This window comes from Gobio gobio (assembly GCF_949357685.1).
Source record: "Gobio gobio genome assembly, chromosome: 11".
Lineage (NCBI taxonomy): Eukaryota > Metazoa > Chordata > Actinopteri > Cypriniformes > Gobionidae > Gobio > Gobio gobio.
The window spans coordinates 39,003,419-39,023,801 of NC_137104.1; the positions used below are offsets into that span (position 1 = coordinate 39,003,419).

The 20,383-nt window shown below is 36.5% G+C and overlaps 2 protein-coding genes across 3 annotated transcripts in view; both read left to right on the forward strand.

The window, feature by feature from the left end:
- The window catches only part of LOC307133598 (craniofacial development protein 2-like), a 1,416,430-nt gene that overhangs the window by 473,266 nt on the left and 922,781 nt on the right, over positions 1 to 20,383 (forward strand). The window lies entirely within an intron of this gene.
- cnot3b (CCR4-NOT transcription complex, subunit 3b) overlaps positions 1,308 to 20,383 on the forward strand; it is a 28,647-nt gene continuing 9,571 nt past the window's right edge. Inside the window, exons 1-9 of one of the 2 annotated variants that reach the window (XM_079830131.1) lie at positions 1,308 to 1,468; positions 11,595 to 11,658; positions 11,886 to 11,953; positions 14,465 to 14,539; positions 14,823 to 14,912; positions 15,244 to 15,372; positions 18,217 to 18,312; positions 19,279 to 19,498; positions 19,590 to 19,717. In XM_079830131.1, coding sequence (XP_079686257.1) covers positions 11,634 to 11,658; positions 11,886 to 11,953; positions 14,465 to 14,539; positions 14,823 to 14,912; positions 15,244 to 15,372; positions 18,217 to 18,312; positions 19,279 to 19,498; positions 19,590 to 19,717 — 831 coding nt within the window. In that variant the 5' untranslated portion in view covers positions 1,308 to 1,468; positions 11,595 to 11,633. The remainder of the gene's footprint in view (positions 1,469 to 11,594; positions 11,659 to 11,885; positions 11,954 to 14,464; positions 14,540 to 14,822; positions 14,913 to 15,243; positions 15,373 to 18,216; positions 18,313 to 19,278; positions 19,499 to 19,589; positions 19,718 to 20,383) is intronic. The other variant, XM_079830132.1, reaches the window with a different exon arrangement.

The window sequence follows — 20,383 nt, forward strand, 5'->3', positions numbered from 1 at the left end:
GTTTAAATGAAATCTTTTGTGAATCCAAACCAAAGTTAATCACTTATTTCTCCCTCTCTTTCTCTGTCAAGTTAAAGACTTTACCACTGCCGTGCAGCAACACGCTGCAAACACTTTTCTATTGGTGTGTTCTGATTTAAACCAGTTTTTATGCTGTTGTCTAGTTCAAATCTAGTCTAATCATGTTCATTGTGGTTTGAACATCGAGATGTGTGGTAACAAACACTGTAAGACTCATGGTTGATAGAAAACCGAATAGGCCTGTTGTGTGTTATGTCAGCGGTCAGTTGTTCATGTGTTTCCATCTCATTCTCTGTTCATTGAATACCTTTGGTAATGTCTTGATTTTCTTATGTAAACAGTAGTAAAATGCTTTTACAACAATCAACAGTCTTTTAATGGAATGATTTTAGAAGATGCTTTTTTTTCTTGTGCATTTAAAAAAACCAAACAGCATCTTACTTTAAAAAAGTAATTTTTTTCCAAATGATTTCAAGATAACACAGCATAAATCATTGGCAAATAAAAGTGCACTGGATTGTTCATATAAATACCACTTAGAAAGATTTTTATTGGTTTGTCTTTCTTCATCCCTCAACAAGACTCTTTCATGAACTTGAAGAGAGGTTATTTATTAATATTTTGGATATTTGAAAATGTTTGAATTTATATTTTCAACTTTCATTCTTTTATTGTATTTAATTTCCATATTAAACCAAAAATTCAAAATTAGACTCCCTAGCAGAAGAGAGATGTTATCTCAATGGGGCCTTCCTGGTTAAATAAAATAGAATAAAAGTCATTTTAGTACTTCAATTTATGTCGGTCATTTCAAACCATCTTTACAGTCTTGATTTATGCTTTGTAACAACAAGTGTATAATACTTAATCGAAGGTCTGAAAGATGAAGGCTTATGTTTAGAAATTATTTTACAGGTTTATCCATTCTCATGAGATTTCATATCCTAAATCCCTTCTGTTTCCTTAGCAAGCTGTTCGACAAGCATAACTACATTGATGGTGAGAAGCTTCTTAGATTGAAACTTGCTGTGAATAAAGTACTGCTTTTGTTAGAAACTTCCTACTTTTGAACAAAACAGTAATTACTAGAAACCATAGCAAGTCGGACAGTTTAAAGATATCCCGGTACACCTTTAACCTCTCCATATACACCAACCATCACTCGCTATGTACGGAAGCTGTCAAGCACTACGTAAAGATAGACAGCTCCTCTTATCCAATGAGAGACGAGAACTGATGGCCGGCACCCAATGGCGATTTAGTGGGCGGGGCTACAAGGCTCCAGCGCACCAGCGGAGGAGGTGTTCCTGGCGGCCATCTTTGATGCGAGAAGTGATTGTTTGGCGAATAGAAATAATAGGAAATAAAAATATAGAGTGAAAAGTTGTGGAATAGTGGCGGAGCTGAAGGGGATATTAAGCGGGAAAGTGAAACTCAGGAAAATCAGGTAAACATCCCCACGACGTGGGAGGGTCACTCCAATTATGTGCTGTTTTTTTCCCTTTCCAATTTGTATCCCAGCCAAAAAAGCTCTCGCCGGTCGCGTTCACTACAGGCTCGCGAGCTGCTTGCTAGAATTGAGCTTTCTAACTCCTCTAAAGTGTTAATATATTATCGCATCGGTGTCTGGGCGCGTAGAAAAAGTAGTGTGCATGCGAATGAAGTTGGATAAGAGCGGATAAAAAAGCCACATGCAGGCAAAGACAGTGGCAGTCTCTGGTTTCATGCTGGAGTATTATTTAGTACCATCTAAAACCGAGCTTGATCTAAATTAGCTATTATCACCAGGACTGTGAGATCAGGGGTTTTAGGTTTACTTTAAACTGGTAACATTTGATGGAGGATCCGCTCGCGAATCGCCAGCTGTTGTGGTTGCACGCGCTACATTGTTGCGAGAACTCAATGGACGCGCGCAACTGTGTGTCAGACAATTTTGATTGACATGCAGCTGTCATCCTCTCTGTTTATTTGATGATCAGGAGTCAGGACTGCTGCTAAATGAATGTCACGTTTCTATGCAATATTAGATTTCTGCTTCAGTCACACTTGTACTAACTAGTCAGTGGACTGTGGAAGTGCATGGATGCTGAAATAACGTCCGTCTTCATCGTGGCAAATGAAGCTGATGCTTCTTGCTCAGCTGTGCTTGGACGGTGAAACCTTTCTGATAAAGTGAATGCTTCATTAAGATTTCTGCGGTTTCATCATTTAATATGGCATATTTTTCCTGTCACTGTTGTCTAATTTGTGTTATAGCCTACTTACTTGTATGTCGGATGCTTTTCCTGACCACGACCAAAAGCAGGTTAAAGTCACCATTAAATCAATCCATTGTATCATTCTTTTAATGGGATGTTGCAGTATTTATTATAAATAATGTAGCTGTGCCCATTATCATTATTATGAAATGAATACCCTCAACTTCCCCTCCCTCTTATTACAACAGCTCTTCTCTGATGATGTGTTTACTAGCATGATGGTGGGACTCGCTCACATGAGATCACATAAAACAATTCCCAATGGACAAAATCAAGTCCTACATATTTTTTTCCCTTGTTCGAGAAGCCGTTTCACTCAGATATTCGTCACAATAGGAAAGACTACCACAACTTCTGTTTCATTCTTACTTTAAGTCAAAAGCCAATTGTGTTGAAATTGCCAAAAATCAAACCCATTTCTTAAGTATTGCACTGTAACTAACATTGACAGTGCAATACCAGCAAGAGTGTGTAAACGCTGATAGTCCCTTAAAAGGGCTGAAAGGGGCTATTTATTAATTTATACATGTAAGCTTCAAAGTATGCCTCTTGCTGTCATGTGCCTTTACATCAGGAGCTTTTTTATTTACTGAAGAAACGTAGGTGTCAATCCTAATATAAACCCCCAGGTCTTTATTTGCAATCTCAGCTTCTTATTGATCTTTATTTTAAAAGGCCTTGTAAGTATTGTGCACTCTTAGAAAAAAGGGTTCTATATAGAACCTTAAAGGGTTAGTTCACCCCAAAATGAAAATTCTCCCTCGTTTCGTTCCAATCCCGTAAGACCTTCGTTCATCTTCGGAACACAAATTAAGATATTTTTTATGAAATCCGATAGCTCTCTGACCCATCCATAGACAGCAATGTAATGAACACTTTCAAGTTCCAGAAAGGTAGTAAAGACATTGTTAAAAAAAAGTCCATGTGACTCCAGTGGCTCAACCTTAATTTGAACATTTGTGTGAGAAAACCCCCTAAAATAATGACTTTATTCAACAATCTCGTCTCGTCTGTGCCAGGCTCCTATGTGGTTGACGTAGTAAATACAGTGCAGCGCTACGTCAGATCGCTGGCTTACCATTGGCTAGCGAATGCGTGTGATGCTACGCAGGTCAACAGCGTAGGAGACTGGCACAGACGAGAAAAGATTGTTAAATAAAGTCGTTATTTTTGTTTATTTTTCGCAAAAAACGTATTCTTGTCGCGTCATAATTACGGGTGAACCACTGGAGTCAGATGGACTATTTTATCAATGTCTTTCCTACCTTTCTGGACCTTTATGGAGGGGACAGAGAGCTCTCGGATTTCATCAAAAATATCTTAATTTATCTTTCGAAAATCGAAGGTCTTACGGGTTTGGAATAGAGACCTGCACTGCCGCGGGACCCAACGCAATAGAGTGCGGCGCGGGACTAGATTAGATTTGAGTGCGGGCGGTAAGGTACTCGTGTGTGTTTGGGCGGGTTGCTGGAGAATTATTCGCGGGACTCCCTAGTGCTGGGCGGTATGACCAAAAATTAATATCACAGTATTTTTCAAAATTAAAAAGTTTTGCGGTATATGACGGTATTTTTTCCCCCTATGCATGACCGGGTGTTAACCACATTTTCTACTGATTGAGAGAGGAAATACTGCAGTAGATTGACTAGAATGCCCTGTTTTACTGTCATGACGAGTGAATATTGTAGAAAAATTCCACACTAGAATTAATAGGCCTACAGGTTTACAAAGCCCCACAAAATGATGCTGTGGGGAGACAACAACCAATAAAACACATGCAACACACTCATTACAGACACATGTATATTAAAATATGACCATGGAGATAGAAAAAAAGAGTTGAGGGCACCTTAAGCATTTAAAAAATCTAACCCTATATAACAAACTGTCAAAACGAGGGAGAAACGCGGAAGAACATTTAAAGGGTAACTTCAGTGATTTAGCAGTAGGCTTTGTATCAGTAGAAACCCGGTAGTATATTCAAATTAAGGTATTTTCCCCCCTCATATCCCCCTGAGACGAGAGAATTATGCATTTTATTTCTGGAAAAATTCCTCCGATGACGCAAATATTGTCATTTTGCGTCATTGAAGGATTTTTTTTGGCCAGAGGCTAAAGACTACAGCCACTAGATGGAGCTGTTCCGCATGTTATCAACCCGCCCATAGGGGAGAGGTCTCACGCACAGAATGTAAGATACAGACGGCCGCACAGACAATCATAATAACGGAGCGCGGTGCAGAGTAAAGTGAGTGTTTCAACTTTTCAATGAATTCCTGTGATAGTTTAGCTTCCATAAGCGATCTGAAAACGTGCCAGACTGGCGCTTAACGTTACCTCAGTTCTTCGTGAGGAATGAAATCTGACACTGCTGAGGAAATCTGACACTGCTGCGTCTGTGACGTGGCTTTCGTTCGGCTCACTCACACTTTATTGAAAAGACACGTTCAGTTTTTAATTGTAGTGTTTATTCTCTAACTGAACGAAATGATTGTATTACTATGAAGATCAAAACGACGGTGTACGGAGTGGCCTCGTAGGGCAGCGAAGCAAGTGCATTCTGGGAGTTGTTGTCTTTCATCCACATGAGACAAAAATACATTTTCTGTCTTTTCTCAGTCTAGAAGGCACCAAATTCCAAAATAATTTCACATTTCTACTGCATAAATGACCCAGTTTAAATACACAGCTTAATGCTAAATCACTGAAGTTACCCTTTAAACTGTCTAAGGATATTTTCAGTACATTTAAGAGCACTACAGTCTCTGAACACACGTCAGTTTAACACGGAAAGAATAAAGCAGTTACATTTTTGCCCATTCTTCTTTGAATTGTCAGTCTATTTATTAACTTACATCGTCTTCTGTGTGACAGAATAACCCATCGTGTCATCGCAGTCGTGATCAGACGTACAGTTCAGTGTCCTTTGCATTACGTTATGGCTACATTTAATTTCCAATCCAATCCACCTTTATTTATAAAGCACCTTAAAAACAACACTGTTGACCAAAGTGCTGAACACAATCTATAAATAAACAATAACTCTTAATTTGATAAAGACGTGATGAAATATGTGTGCATACACGCCGCCGGTTTATGTTTAGATTACTAGTAGAGTATATGAAATATGTCCATAAAAAACGTAAACACGCTCGCTCCGGTCTATATTTGTGCTATAATATGATCCATGTGGAGAACGTTAATCTCATCACGGCAGAAACCGCTCTCTCTTGCGCGCCGCGTTTAGTTTGAATTATCCGCGGTAATCAAGGGCTGAATCCGGAATCGCCCCCTATAACCTTAAATAGGGCATTATTTGAAGGGACAGCCATCTGTAGTGGTGTCCGAAACCATAGTGGACGTTATTGAGTGCACTCATTCAATCTCACATTGCACCGCAATAACGAGTGTACAGCCGATGTACACACAAAGGCTGTCCGAATTCACTCACTCGTTTTCATTCACTTTTTCAAGTGAACAATATAAGTGGATAACGTAGGGAATAATAGTGAATGAGGCTTTAGGGGGTGATTTCGGACTTACCATAGGCTGTGGTGCGATCTCAGCTGTGCTCTCACTACAGTGCAACAGTGAATTGGGAGCCCTCGAACAGTGACGCGGTGCGACACACACTGGTGTTGCGGTATCATAAATTCATATCATAACTAGGCCTGTCACGATAACAAATTTTAAATTAGCCAAGAAATTATTGCGATAAACGATAATATTGTCGTTCTGAGACCATTTTCATCTAAAATAAAGATAATGGCATAATAATGCAGGTACACCTTTTCAAAGATCAATCAACTTTCTAAAGACTATATAACACTGAAAACGGAAAGCATTTTAAATAATATTCACAATAAATGAACAAAACAACCAAAACAAAAAAGCAATGGACTCTCAGTCTGTTAATAAAGAAATACTCTTAAATAAACAGCTGGAAAACTGCAGCAGATGATTGTGTTTTAGGTAGTGCTGGGAATCGATACAATTTTTTTACTAATTAATCACATTTTTTTTTCTGTAATTAATCACGATTAATACGTTTTTAATGTTTTGATATTGTAATAATTTCATTTACTCCCCAAAATGAATGTAGAAACAATTTATTGACAGCATATTTTAAATGTGTTGTATTGTCATGTTTTTATGAATGAAGGCGAGTATCACTGATAATGTCTCTATGAAACATTAATGACGTTATATATCAGTATAACTGAAAGCTACCAATTTCAACATTTATTAGGCTTTAAAAAAACTACTTTTAATTTAAGTGAACTTAAAACAATCTTTACATAACCCCATTATAATAAATGTTATTTTTACCTGTGCCTTCCCTGTTAGACATATACAGAAATGTAATAGTTATCAAACACCTTTCTTAACTGCATAAATAATAAATGAAATATAGATTAATCATCATTAAAGCTACAATTTTCTCTGTTCCCGTTGTTCTTTGATGAACATTAATGACAGGCATCATCAGTGCTACTGTCACCTTAAGAACAGCCGCGGATCTGACGTGCTGTCCCGTGCATCTCATTTCCTCACAGCTCTTTACATTCATTTAAGACGTTATTTAACTAATTTAAGACTCCTAATATGAGAATACTCAAAATTCTCTGTGTTGTTGTTATTGTTTGTTCGTTCAAGTGCAAAAGAGAACTCAATGTGAGCAGGAGACTGACGCGATTCTGTCTTTACGTCGAGTGTGTGTGTGTGTGTGTGTGTGTGTGTGTGTCAGAGTGTTCCTCGATTAGCTGACATGAGACACAGCCACACAGACAGGACATTGACATACAGCGCATTCTCTTGTATCTTGTCGCGCTTAGAAGCATTTACATGTATAAGAGCATGATCATATAATGTAACGCTCGGTAAAAATGGATATAAAAACGGACGCTGGAAATTATCGCGGTCGGAAAAATTATCGAGCAAATTTTTTTTTATCGTGCGATTAATTGATTTATTGACTATCGTGACAGGCCTAATTATAACAAAAATAAATACCGGTATTCGGTATAAACCAGTATGCCGCCCAGCACTAGGACTCCCACAAAATAGAAATATCTAAAAATAAATAAATTGTTATTCATCTATTGTATTGCATAAAAGCAACAAGAACAACTAAATCAAAATAAAAATGATTTACAGGCACAAGCATAGGCATATTTTATGTTTTATAACATGTTTTTGCTGCGTTGTGCAATGTAGTCAATCACGGACATATGTGTTGATTTGTAAAACGCAATGGCCAATCAAATGCATTTAAGATAGAATCCACTCACCGCCCAGTTTTTGTTCAGTGCTAAATTCTGCATGCTGGCAAATCCTCTGATTATAACAAAGAAAGTGTAGACATTATGAAAGATTCATTGTGCAAGTCAGCTTCATAACGGAGCTATGTGAGATTGCGATGAACTGAAACCATGCACGCGCTTGCTTTTATGTTAAATTACGTGAAACTGTGTCATGGACATGCAGAAAAAATCAATTTATACTTTTATTCTGGCTTTTGCGGGCGGGCGCTGGTCAAAATATGAATGTTGCGGGTGGGAGAAGATAACGTATATTTTAGCGGGACCGGGCTGTGGGACAGAATCCTGCGGAACTGAAAAATCCGTCCCACGCAGGTCTCTAGTTTGGTGCGACATGAGGGTGAGTAATTAATGACAGAATTTTCATTTTTGGGTGAACTTACCCTTTAAGGGGTTCCCTTCATGGGATCATTTTATGGATTTAGTTTTAATTAATTTAGTTAAATTTGTCTTTTTTAATTACATTTTATGAATTAAACACCTCATAAACATATTTTATCACTAGAAAAAATGAAATAACCTGTTAAACATAAAAATATTATGCAGTCACTAAAGACATTTTTCCTTTATATAGAACCTTTTGGCATAAAGGGTTGTTTAAAATTGAGTCAAGTTTTTTTTTTTTATAGCAAAACCTTGTGTTGAGCAAAACCCTCAAGCTTTCTGAATCTACACGGATAACATGTCTGCATTATTGGAAATCTCTACTGTGAGATGTGCGAAGAATAGATGAATGCATTCACTAAATTTAGATAGAGATCACGCATCTTTTTCACACCGGCATACTTGTTTGCATCCCAAAGTGTGCTTTGAGTGTGCATTGGAATATATTTGACTAGACATGCCTGTCTACACAGTACACACGCTGATAAACATGATTTATTACAATATTTATTGACTTGATGAAAATACAAATGGATCTAAACTCAACGGTTCAGATTTTGTTTTAGTGTAGAGATTTTTGAAGACGTATTTGTAAAATTATGGCAAACTCTCCAGTATAATAATAATAAGGGCTTAGTTAGTCAGAATTGGCAAATTGCCATTTGCGTTGGAGGTATTTTTATCAAAATATGCAACGTGTAGCACATTTGCATAGAATAATTTTTGGATGGTGTAGGTGAAAAGGTGTAGTATGTAATTTATTCAGCGTTAAAATACTGTCTCTTATTCCAATTAAATGAAACAACTCTATAATTGAAAGCAATTCATAGGTGGACTTCCAAAGAGAGTGTAAACACTGTCTCTGTGTCTTTCAAAACATTGACAACATTTCAGCATCTCATCCAGTGATGTCTCTGTTTTCTGTTCAATTATTTGCAAAGACTGCCAGCAAAAGACTGTTATTACTATATTATTACTGCCATGCTATTATATTATTCTCGACCTAAAACTCTACACTTCTCTATGGACACATAACATTTTTATGTAGGCCTATACACATTAATAATAAGCAAATCGCTATTTGCACTTCTGGTTAGATGCTAACTGTATTTTATTAAGTTGTATGTAATCTTATCCAATCTAATTATTTTTTCCATGCAGGTTTATTATTATGGTATAATAATACCATGATACCATAAAACCTTGCCCCGAATGGCCAATAAAAACAAACTGGTTGATTTTCTTTACATGTAAAATAAGTATGGTTGTCTGCAGCTTATTGACAAGTCAAATACACCATCGGGTTCGGTCTGGTCCCAGAATTACTAAGGGGGAAAAGAGTAATTAGCATTTTTATATTCACGCCAAACCTGTCTTGCCTTCCCCAACAGCAATCACAAGGGTCGATTTGTGTGACTGTAATGACGTCACTGTGCCATTAAAGTAATTACACTAATAGTTCAAGGGGGGAAAAAATGTAATTATAAAATAGGCCATCCGTCTAAAAGGCTTGTGTTCTTTAATTGGACATATGGCGTTGAAGCACAGTATAATGGGTCTTGTTTCTTACAAATCCAGTCATTTGTAAAGGATTGTGCAGTGTTCCAGACTGCAACCAAATTTTTTCCTGCCGGGCTAAATATTGTTAGACGTTGCACTGGTGCCACCACCACGTTGCCAAACTGATAAGAGCTGCCATTTCAGCTGCATATGAGAAACAGAAGCGCAATGAAACCGCTTTGAGCTACGCAGAGTGGACCGTTTATCAGCTTGGAGCCTCGGACAAGCTCAAAACGGGTTTACTCTTGGTCCGATCTCGACCACGCGACACAATTATTACTTGGAGATCCAGTGAGAAAGTGTTTGTAGTGGAAACCAGGAGAAACATTGTGCCACGAAAAAAGTTATAGAAGGCTTTTCAGTCCACAAATCACCAACATTCACCATAGATTTAATGTAGTAACTAATGATGTAACGATACATTGTATATCGAGATATCGCGATATAAAAATGCGACGAGATCTATCGTTGATGTAAACTATATCATTTGCGATATAGAGTTGGTTTTATCCAAGACTCAGCTTACTGTATAAGGTATAATTCACTCAAAAATTTAAATTCCGTCATCATGGACTCACCCTCATGTCGTTTCAAACCTATATGATTTTCATTTAACTTCAAAAAACAAATGAAGATATTTTTCTAGAAACCAGAGAAATATTTCTGTACCACCAAGTCCATTCCTCTCAAACTTAAAAGATCCAAAAAATCTAATAAAGGCATTGTAAAAATAATCAATCGAGTGGTCTAATCCAAATCCAAGTCTTCTGAAGAGACACGATGGCTTTATATGATGAACAGATTTACAACGACGTGCATACTGTAGTGAACACGGACATTCAAATGTGACATAATGTGTGAAAACAACATGAGTGAGTAAATGCAGAACTAACCATTTAGTTAGAACCGTGATTGCATTGATCATCTGAAGATCACACGCTGCCAGATTGACACTCCTCAAAGTGGAAGCGCAAACATCATTTAAAGCGGCACTCCTTATAGTGAAAGCGCATAATTTAAATCACCATATCACATTTAGTTTTAGTATTATGATTATTCAAAGCGTTTCTTATATGTATAGTGCATTAATAGCAGGAGAGGCGGAACATAGCAAACACCGGGAGAGTGTGTGTGCGCACGGCGCGAGTACTGCATGAGAGAATTTTTTTTTACGTTTACGGTTTCAGTGACATTACTACATTAAACTACTATATATAATGTTGAATATAATGTATAGCAATGCAATGGGGGAATATTTGTGTGTCCTGATAATAATATAATAACAATAATATTATTTAAATAATAATAAAAAAGTAAATAATACAAAAACATCTCTTCTTTATTTTGACTTAAAATATTGCGATAAATACTGTATTGTGAGTTTAATATCGTGATTAGTATTGCACCGTGTGTGTATCGTTACACCCCTAGTAGTAATGCTAACTGTAACCATGGTATTGTGGCAGAAATAATCACATTTCAATAATCAACCTTTTGAGAGCGAACTTATAAATATTATATTATCCAATTTAAATGTTATTTTTAATGTGATGACTAAAATCATTGCGTGTTCATCCTTCAAAGGTTGTCTCCCATGAATTTATATGGAGATATTATGAAATCACTGTTATAAAATGTCAAAGTTTGGCTTTCTAGCTTGTTTCTTTTTTTTTTTTTGAATTGCTAATGAATTACACAGAAAGCAAGCAAGTGAAATTGTATAATCACTGAAGCTGCAGTATGATATTATAGAAGAACAATGGTGCAATTAAAATTTTCCCTATAAAAATGAGTTATCTGCATCCCAACTCAAGCTCAGTGCTTTACTGTCAAATGTACATATCCAAGAAATAACAATAAATAGTAATTTATTAATAAGTGACCTTTTATGATTAAAAATCCCAATCACGCGCTACCAAGTCAGGTGCTGGTGCCACAATGTAGAACTAGAACAAATGTCAGTCTGGACTCTGGAGCCCTGCTATGTTGATTTCATAAACACCATGAATGAAGAGCTACAGTGCTAATTTTCTCTTTATTTTTCTTACAGAAGAAGAAGGCATGAAGAAAACATCATAGTCAGGAAGTCATGGCTGATAAAAGAAAACTTCAAGGTAATGATATCGGGGGCTTTTTGCTGGCCGTACATGTTTAATGGTCTTCCCGGAAGATAGTTTTATGCAGCTTAGTTTGAGGAGAATGCTACATGAATAGCTTACATTATTTAGCGCTATCTGCTGTATCAACCAACCCCAGATGTGCATGTGTGTCTCTGAGAATGTGGCCTGGTCTCGTCTCACCTCATTTCATCATGTACTAAGGTTTGCTCCTCTCTCCTAAGGTGAAATAGACAGATGTTTGAAAAAAGTTGCAGAAGGGGTAGAGCAGTTTGAGGACATTTGGAAAAAGGTAAGAAATGACTACAGCATTTTCTTTTCTTGTAAAGCTCATTATATCATGTTAATTATATTTAAGATGCATGTTTTGCTATTTTAAGAATATTTTTTTTACAATGGGTAGTAGGTTATTTCACATGAACAGATCCAAATTGGGTAGTGAATTTAGTTGTGGCTGATTATTGCATAAATACACTACCATTGAAAAGTTTGCGGCCAGTACGATTGTTTTTAAAGAAATTAACCCTTTCTTTTCAGCAAGAACACACTAAATTGACCAAATGTGACAGTAAAGACATTTATAAAATATATTTCTGTTTCATATAAATGCTGTTCTTTAGAACCTCTATTCATTAAAGGATCCTGAAAAAAAGCAGCACGACATTCATAATAAGTAGGGGTGCTCCGATTGATCGGTAACCGATCTCGATCGGTCGATAATCGCTTTGGGATGATTGATCGGCGGTCTCCAAAAAGGCCGATCTCAAGAACCGATCTCATGCTGACGACACATAAAACCCGCACCTGCCGTGAGAGCTAGGGCATGACATGCAGCGACACGGTCTCATTCTCTTTCCAGCGCGGGTAAAATAATTATAATGCTGAAGGTGAGGTACAATTCATATTTCTATATTAAATAACTTACCCAGTCATTTGAAAACTTTCTGTGGCACGCAAGTTCACAAACAGCGCGCGCGTGAATCACCGCGTGCGCGCGCTCTCTCTCTCCCTTTCAAAATGCTCAAATGGCTTCACATCAGCGCATCGCATCTGCACTAAAATCGAGCTGCACAGTTGACACAGGATTTGCCAATTTGCACAATCGAGGCAGTGTCGCATCGTCACTAAAGTTTATAATTTGCATTTATTTTTAAGTCTTGCCCGTGTTCAAACCGCTCCGCACTCGCGCGCACGGTCTGGAGAGACACACACGCACACACGCACACACACACGGGCCATCTCACAAAAAGCTTGCAAGAACAAATTGCGCTGAAATGGTCAGATACACACAAATGTATGTACTAAATTACCGTCTTGACGAGTCTGCACGTAAACCCCGTCGTGACTCGCGAGTGAACATTTGTGCAACTGCATGTAACCGTATCCGCTCTTAAAGACAGCAGTCAAATAAACTGCTGCTGTCTCTGAGTTTCTCTTTGTCTTGTGTTGTTTGATGAACCTTTATGACACTCACTGCTCTTGAATGACTAACTTTTGCAACCTTAAGTGTAAGGATTAATCTAATTTAATTTATTCAGGGAAGACCAATATTAATTTACATTTGATTTCTTATTAAATGTCTTTAGTATTTCATACCTCAATACTAATGTTAGACCTACCTGAAAAATTGTTTTTAAAAACAAAAATGCACTGCATGATCAAATATTTAGGTGAGATAATTATATACATTTATTATATACATTTATTTGGGAAAGATGGCCTACAGTAGCCTTAAGTTATCTCATTTTCTAAAATAAACACTTGGTGGTTCTTCAAGATCTTGACTCACTTAATTTAGAGTTAGTTTCATTTCTACAAATGGTGCAAACTCTGCAAGATTATAGATAAAAGATTGCCATTCCCCTGCCATTCTGTGATCGGCAGTGATCGGCAATCGGCAGATCGTGATCGGTAATCGGTGATCGGCCCCAAAAATGCTGATCGGAGCATCTCTAATAATAAGAAATGTTACTTTAGCATCAAATCAGCATATTGGAATGATTTCCGAAGGATCATGTGACACTGAAGGCTGGCGTAATGATGCTGAAAATTCAGCTTTGCCATCACATGAATAGATTACAATTTAAAATGTATTAAAAGAGAAACATTTTATTTTTAATTGTAATAATATTTCACAATATTACCATGTATACTGTATTTTTAATCAAATAAATGTAGCCTTTCAAAAACATTTTAAAAATCTTGCCGTCCCTAAACCTTTGAAAAGTAGTGTATCAAATAACAAATGTACAGTAGTAATGCTATGTTTGCATTAAAAAACTGGACACTTTTGAACCCACAACAACACCCTTAGTCAGCATTTACATTAAACCACAATGAACAAACATTACAATCAATGAAATATAAGACATTTCTGAATATGAAGAGTTTTCAGGGAAGTATACATACCTCATTTATTGTGCAGCTTTTCATTTATTTTTGATGCTCAGGGATGTGATTGCAAACTATATCTCATTGTGATTCATCTTGGTAAATGTGTGCAGCAGGATCATGTGTGTGGGTTCAGAGAGACACTGTGTGTGACACACCTAACGTTAAACCTCTGGTGTGATCTAAGAAAAGAGAAAAAAAAACACACAAGATTTGATTATTTTCACCATATACACATGGGTAAATGGTCACATTTAATTGAAATTTGTTCTGCTCATGCTTCTTGAGCGAGGCCCAATATATAGAGTATGCAATGCATTGAACAAAAGGTACAATCACCTTCTTATGATTCAAGCCAAGTAGAATGCTTTTAAATTAAGTTATCAATAATTTATACGTTTTTTTCTTTCAGCTCCACAATGCAGCCAACGCAAACCAAAAAGAGAAATATGAGTCTGACCTCAAAAAAGAGATTAAAAAATTACAGGTGAGAGCTTTTTGGCCATATGTGAACCAATTGAATTATTGAATTACTGCTTTTCCTTTCATTTGTAATACACTGGCTTGTTTCTCTGCTCATGATGTGTTTGTTTTTAATGGTAACCATGAGGACAAGCGCTAACCATGCCGAGGGTCATGTATGCGCGTGTCCTCCGTGCTTGGCGGCACAAGACAAGTCGGGCATGCTTGATTTCAGGTGTCCAGCTCAATTTTCTTTCATTCTTTCTTTCTGCACGCTCTTTCTTTTTCTGTCTACATTGGTTCTGCAGCGCCTTCGTGACCAGATTAAGACATGGGTCGCCTCCAATGAGATTAAAGACAAAAGACAGCTAGTAGAGAATCGCAAACTCATTGAGACGGTGAGTAGATGTCTGTTTAAATCTAACAAAAAGACTGGATGCTAATAAATAATGCCAGATTTAATGTGCTTTGAACAACTTCATCCAATAACATCTGATTTTATTGGATGAAGTACATTAAAATTGTTTTCAGTAAGGTGAAACCTTTTTGTGAATGAATACATATTTTTTTATTTATTTAATATAATGTAAATAATAAATCCAAATAAGACCAATAAATCCAGATTCTGAAACGAGCAGAAAGTGCTCCGCTTTGGGACACTATTTAAAGGTAATAGTAAAACAAAATGTGGTACTTTTGACTGATTTTATGCGGTTTTGTTTTTCGCAGCAAATGGAGCGGTTTAAGATTGTGGAACGGGAAACCAAAACGAAAGCGTACTCTAAAGAGGGACTCGGCCTTGCTCAGAAAGTCGATCCTGCACAGAAAGAGAAAGAAGAGGTCGGGCAGTGGCTAACGGTAAGAGCGGCAGTGTGAAGCACTCGAGTTAAAGTCGATGTGAATTGTTTTCAACCCATTTGACTTCTGTAATGTGGAAAAGTAGGACGGGCCTCGATTTTATCAATCGTTTTTTTCTTTTGACTAACATGCATCAATAAATCATTCGCAATGAGATAAGAAATGTGCATTGAGACCGTAAAAGGGATTCGTTTTGATTTCATGTTGACTTGACATATTCCTGTCATTCTGAAAAGAATGTGTGTCTTGACTCAATATGATAAAACATTCGGATCATTTTTAGATGCCAAATGCCTTGTTTTTAATGTAGATGATAGTAGGCGGCTGCTGTCAGGGGAGGAGTGAAAAAAGAGCAGCTGAACTCCCACTTCTTGTAGTGGTCCAGAAATCTACTGTATGCAAAGGCAAATATCATGATCGCATTCTTGGTTGAAGTGAAGTGGATGTATTTGATATTGCGTTTACATGAAGATTGATATGATGAACAAGTAATCCAGTGTATCTGTTATTACATTTTGCTGCAATCTGCATCTTTTCTATCCATTTTTTGTTTAATAAGACATGAGTTCAGCAGTATGTTAAAGTAGAATCTGAACTGTGACCTCGAAATTTCACTAAATGTCCATTGTCAATAGTAGGGGTGTAACGATTCATCTACTACATCGATGTATCGATTTATTTTCCTATGATCTAACTACATCGATCTGTGCTCGGCAAGATGGCCTTCCGGACGACATATATCGATCTAACATCGTTTTAAAAGGTAATCAATCGATTGTATCGATCATGGGAAATAACGCATTGGATTTAAGCACGTCAGACTTTATATGGATATTTTTTCTTAGCACTTTTAATGATAAAGCCGTTAAACGTTACTCGATTAAGTCTGCCTATCTGTGACATCATCGCAACGCACGCACCAGCAGCAGCGCTAAGAAAACAAAACATAGCATGGCGGATGACAGAGAAGCCAACGTGCGAGAAATTATCAAGCCACCAGGAGAAAGAGCTAAGTTAGTAACGTTTTACCTGTACTTTCAACCCTTGCTAAATGTTACCTGTGAATTCCTGACACCAGTGTGCCTGCAGAGCGAGTTTAAGTACAGCTGGCGACATAGTAAACGCACAGAGAAGTGTTCTGCGGTCAGATCATGTTGATATTTTTGAAAAAGAAATCTGTAGAGTCATTGAAGAGTAGTTGGTTACATTTTATCTTTTGTTAAATATTGTTTGTTTATTAAACTGAGAGTAGTAGCAGGTTCAGCCAGTTAATTCAACCTGAAGAAATGTTGGTTGCACTTTATTTTTGATATTAATATTGTATTTGTATTATTTTAATGTTGTAAAACAACAGCAAAAGTAGCAGGTAAACCTACTATTAATTAAACCTGAAGAGTAGTTAGTTGCACTTTATTTTTTATACTAATATTGTAATATTTTTATGTTGGAAAACAAAAGCAGAAGTAGCGGGTTAACCTACTGTTGAAATGTTGGTTGCACTTACTGTGCTTTTATTGAAAATGTATTGAAAATTGAAAATGAGAGCAGAAAAGGTTAACTTCCTTTTAATTCAACCTAAACTGTTGGTTGCACTTTATTCAAATAAAATTTGAATGCATTTGCCATTAATTGTTGTTTACTTGTTTGTTTATATCCATAATTAATTGATACCTGATTCCCTTACAAGAAACAACAGGAATCTAGGAAACTTCACCTGCACTGACCAGTATCCAGATATTTATTTCAGTCACACAATTTTTGGCTAAAAAGTTACTGAATCGATTTCAAGTCACTGAATCGTTTCGGATCGTATCGTTCTAAATGAACCAATATCGTCCTTGAATCGTATCGACAACCTCAAATTGTGATACGAATCGAATCGTTGTTAAAACGGATCGTTACACCCCTAGTCAATAGTGTAGCTACGTATGAAGCACAAATCATACAGAAGTTGGATTTCTATTGAGATTACTTGATTTCACCCAAGAAAATTCGTCGAACAGCAGTAAATGTGGCCTTAAGTAATTTCCCATCATTCTTTTTGTTTGCAGTCTATGGAAAGCCGATGTAACGCCTGGTTGTGAAAGCTGCATCCATCTCACTAGCTATGTTTCCGTTCAAAGTTGCGAATTTAACTTGGAATATCGCATTAAAAAAATGTGAATATCGCATAAACATTTGTGAATAAAGCAGCAGAACAGTGAGTCGAAGAGAACAAAACTGTCACTTCTGATAAACTGGCTGTAAATATCACTTAGAAAAGTAGGAGAAGCCACTGTATATAATAAATGACTTGCGTCTCACAGCGTGCAGATGGCTTTCGGAGACAGATGGCTGTTTTTTGGGGAATGTAGTCGTGTAAGACAGTTCTGGAAGGTAATTATGCCAAGCCAATTTGACGACAGACTTTGTTAAGGCATTTCAGAACAACCAAAACCGCATTTACGATGCTGTGCAAAAAGATTGGTTACTCCTGTTATGCCTTCCCATCGCAAAGTCACATGATTTTTTCAATGTGCAACAAGGAATTTATTCGGTACATGTGTTTCCATTGTAGTTTATGTGCATGTTTTCTTATCAGATAAAAATATGAATTCGACTCAGTTGAGCGCATACGTTTTCTTGCCGTTTCCATCCAGCATTTTTTTTTTTTTTGTGCGATATCCCAAAATGTGCATAGAAATAAGTGTATGGAAACACAGAGTGTATTTTGGCAAACAATAGAGCTTTTCAAACTGCCACATACATACAACTGATACAAAAACGATGAACATCTCAACTGTTGCTCCGTTTGCATCATTTACTGATGTCATCTACTTCTGCTTTGTACCTTGGTTCCCCTAGAACACGATAGACACGTTGAACATGCAAGTGGACCAGTTTGAGAGCGAGGTTGAATCGCTTTCAGTCCAGACCAAGAAAAAGAAAGGAGACAAAGAGGTCAGTCTCATTTCCTCCCGCATTTTTTATTTGCATCCTTTTCACCTTTTACAATGCCACTGTTTGATGTGGGATTGTCTATAATAATTCAATTTCTGGGCTGGAAACAAAGCGGTTATTGGTTCAAACCCAGCAATGGGTGTGCTCCATGAATGATTCCCTTTGTGTGCCTCAAACAAGACACTTATTGGGTGATTGGCCCTTCTTTAAGTCACTTTGGATAAAGGTATTAGCTAAATTACAAATGAATTGGTGATATTGGCGCCAAGGATATTTATTGTGTACTTCGCTAAATTTGTAAAATTATTGGTCCCACTTTATGTTAGGTGGCCTTTACTACTATGTACTTGCATCAAAAAATAAGTACAATGTACTTGTGTTCATATTGTGTTGCAAAACACTTTTGCTGATATTGAGGTGGGATCCGGGTAATGTTAGGGACAGGTGTGGTGGCGTGGGTAAGTTTAAGGGTAGGGTTAGGTATAAGGGAATTATTATAAATGTAACTACAGAAATTAATTACATGCAGGTAATTTTTAAAATGCAAGTACAATGTAAAAACATGTATGTACACAATAAATGCATTGTATCAAATTATGAATTTAAATGTTAGTACGTTGTAGTTAAGGCCACCTAATATTAAGTGGGTCAAAATTATTTATTTATTCCTTTTTTTTTTTCTTTTTTTTTTAAGGATAAAATAATATTGTTAAAATATCTGATGGTGTCAAATTGTAATATTCTAGTACTTAATGATTTTCATATTAATGTGCCATATTATTTACTATGTACTCCAGTGTACTTAATAGAATATTATGGTGCATGTCCAAAAAAAACATGGTAATAGTGGTAATACCATTTTGTTAGTGACCATATACAAAATTATTGTCAGCAGTTTAATTTGTTCTGTTGAAGACTGATCAGAATTATATATATTTTTCCATGCCGTGATGCTGTTAACGTCAGAAGCAGGATCGGATTGAGGAACTGAAACGAATGATCGAGAGGCACCGGTATCACATCCTCATGCTGGAAACCATCCTTCGAATGCTGGACAATGACTCAATACAGGTGGATGCCATCCGCAAGATTAAAGATGACGTTGAGTACTACCTTGATTCTTCTCAGGATCCTGACTTTGAGGAGAATGAGTTCATCTACGATGACCTTGATTTAGAGGAACTTCGTAAGTGTTTGGTGCACATGTCAGAATTCTATTGTGTATTTTATTCTTATTTGTAACTATTTTGTTTTTTTCCCCCTTTTCCTTCCTGTAGCCCAGCCAGTAGGTACCACATCTCCACCTGGCAACCCAGAGGACGAGATCTTCCAGCACTCCAGTTCCACACCAACCTCCACAACGTCATCTTCTCCCATACCTCCTTCTCCGGCTACTTGCACTACGGTGAGCATCAGATCTAAAATTAATCAGAGCTTGGGATGCACAATATATCAGTACCATACTGGTTATTGGCCAATATTAGAGGTTTATTTTTTTATGTTTTTGGTGTTGGCATGGCATTATGTTATTGATATTTAATTGTGCATGCTCCATTTCTACAGATTTTTACATTTTAGATTACCTTTGTTGAAATTTGATAACACCGTTAAATGTAATTTTTAGCAAATACAAAAATGAATATCAAATTTTCATACTGAACATTATAAGGTTGTAATGCCTTAATTATTAATTGTAATAATAAAATGTATTAATTTTAATTAGAGTGTGTTTTATTTATTTATCTATCAGTTATTGGTCAGTAAATATTTAAAAACACCAAAAACATTAAGTCTGTTAAATGTATTTCTTAGGAAATTTAAGTATGAATTTCACTTGTATGACTTTTTTTTTTTTTTTTTTTTAAATGTAATTGTAACAAGATCAATGTATTTTATTTTCAAATTAATTTTATGTTTTTATTCATTTTGCAGTTATTGGTTGTAACATGAAAATAATCATTGATTTATCAGTATCGGTATGAATTTTAATATTGGTGCATCCCTAGTCAGAGCAACATATCTGACTTATCAAACCTGCTTACCAGCAGACAAATTTATCCAGAAGTTTATG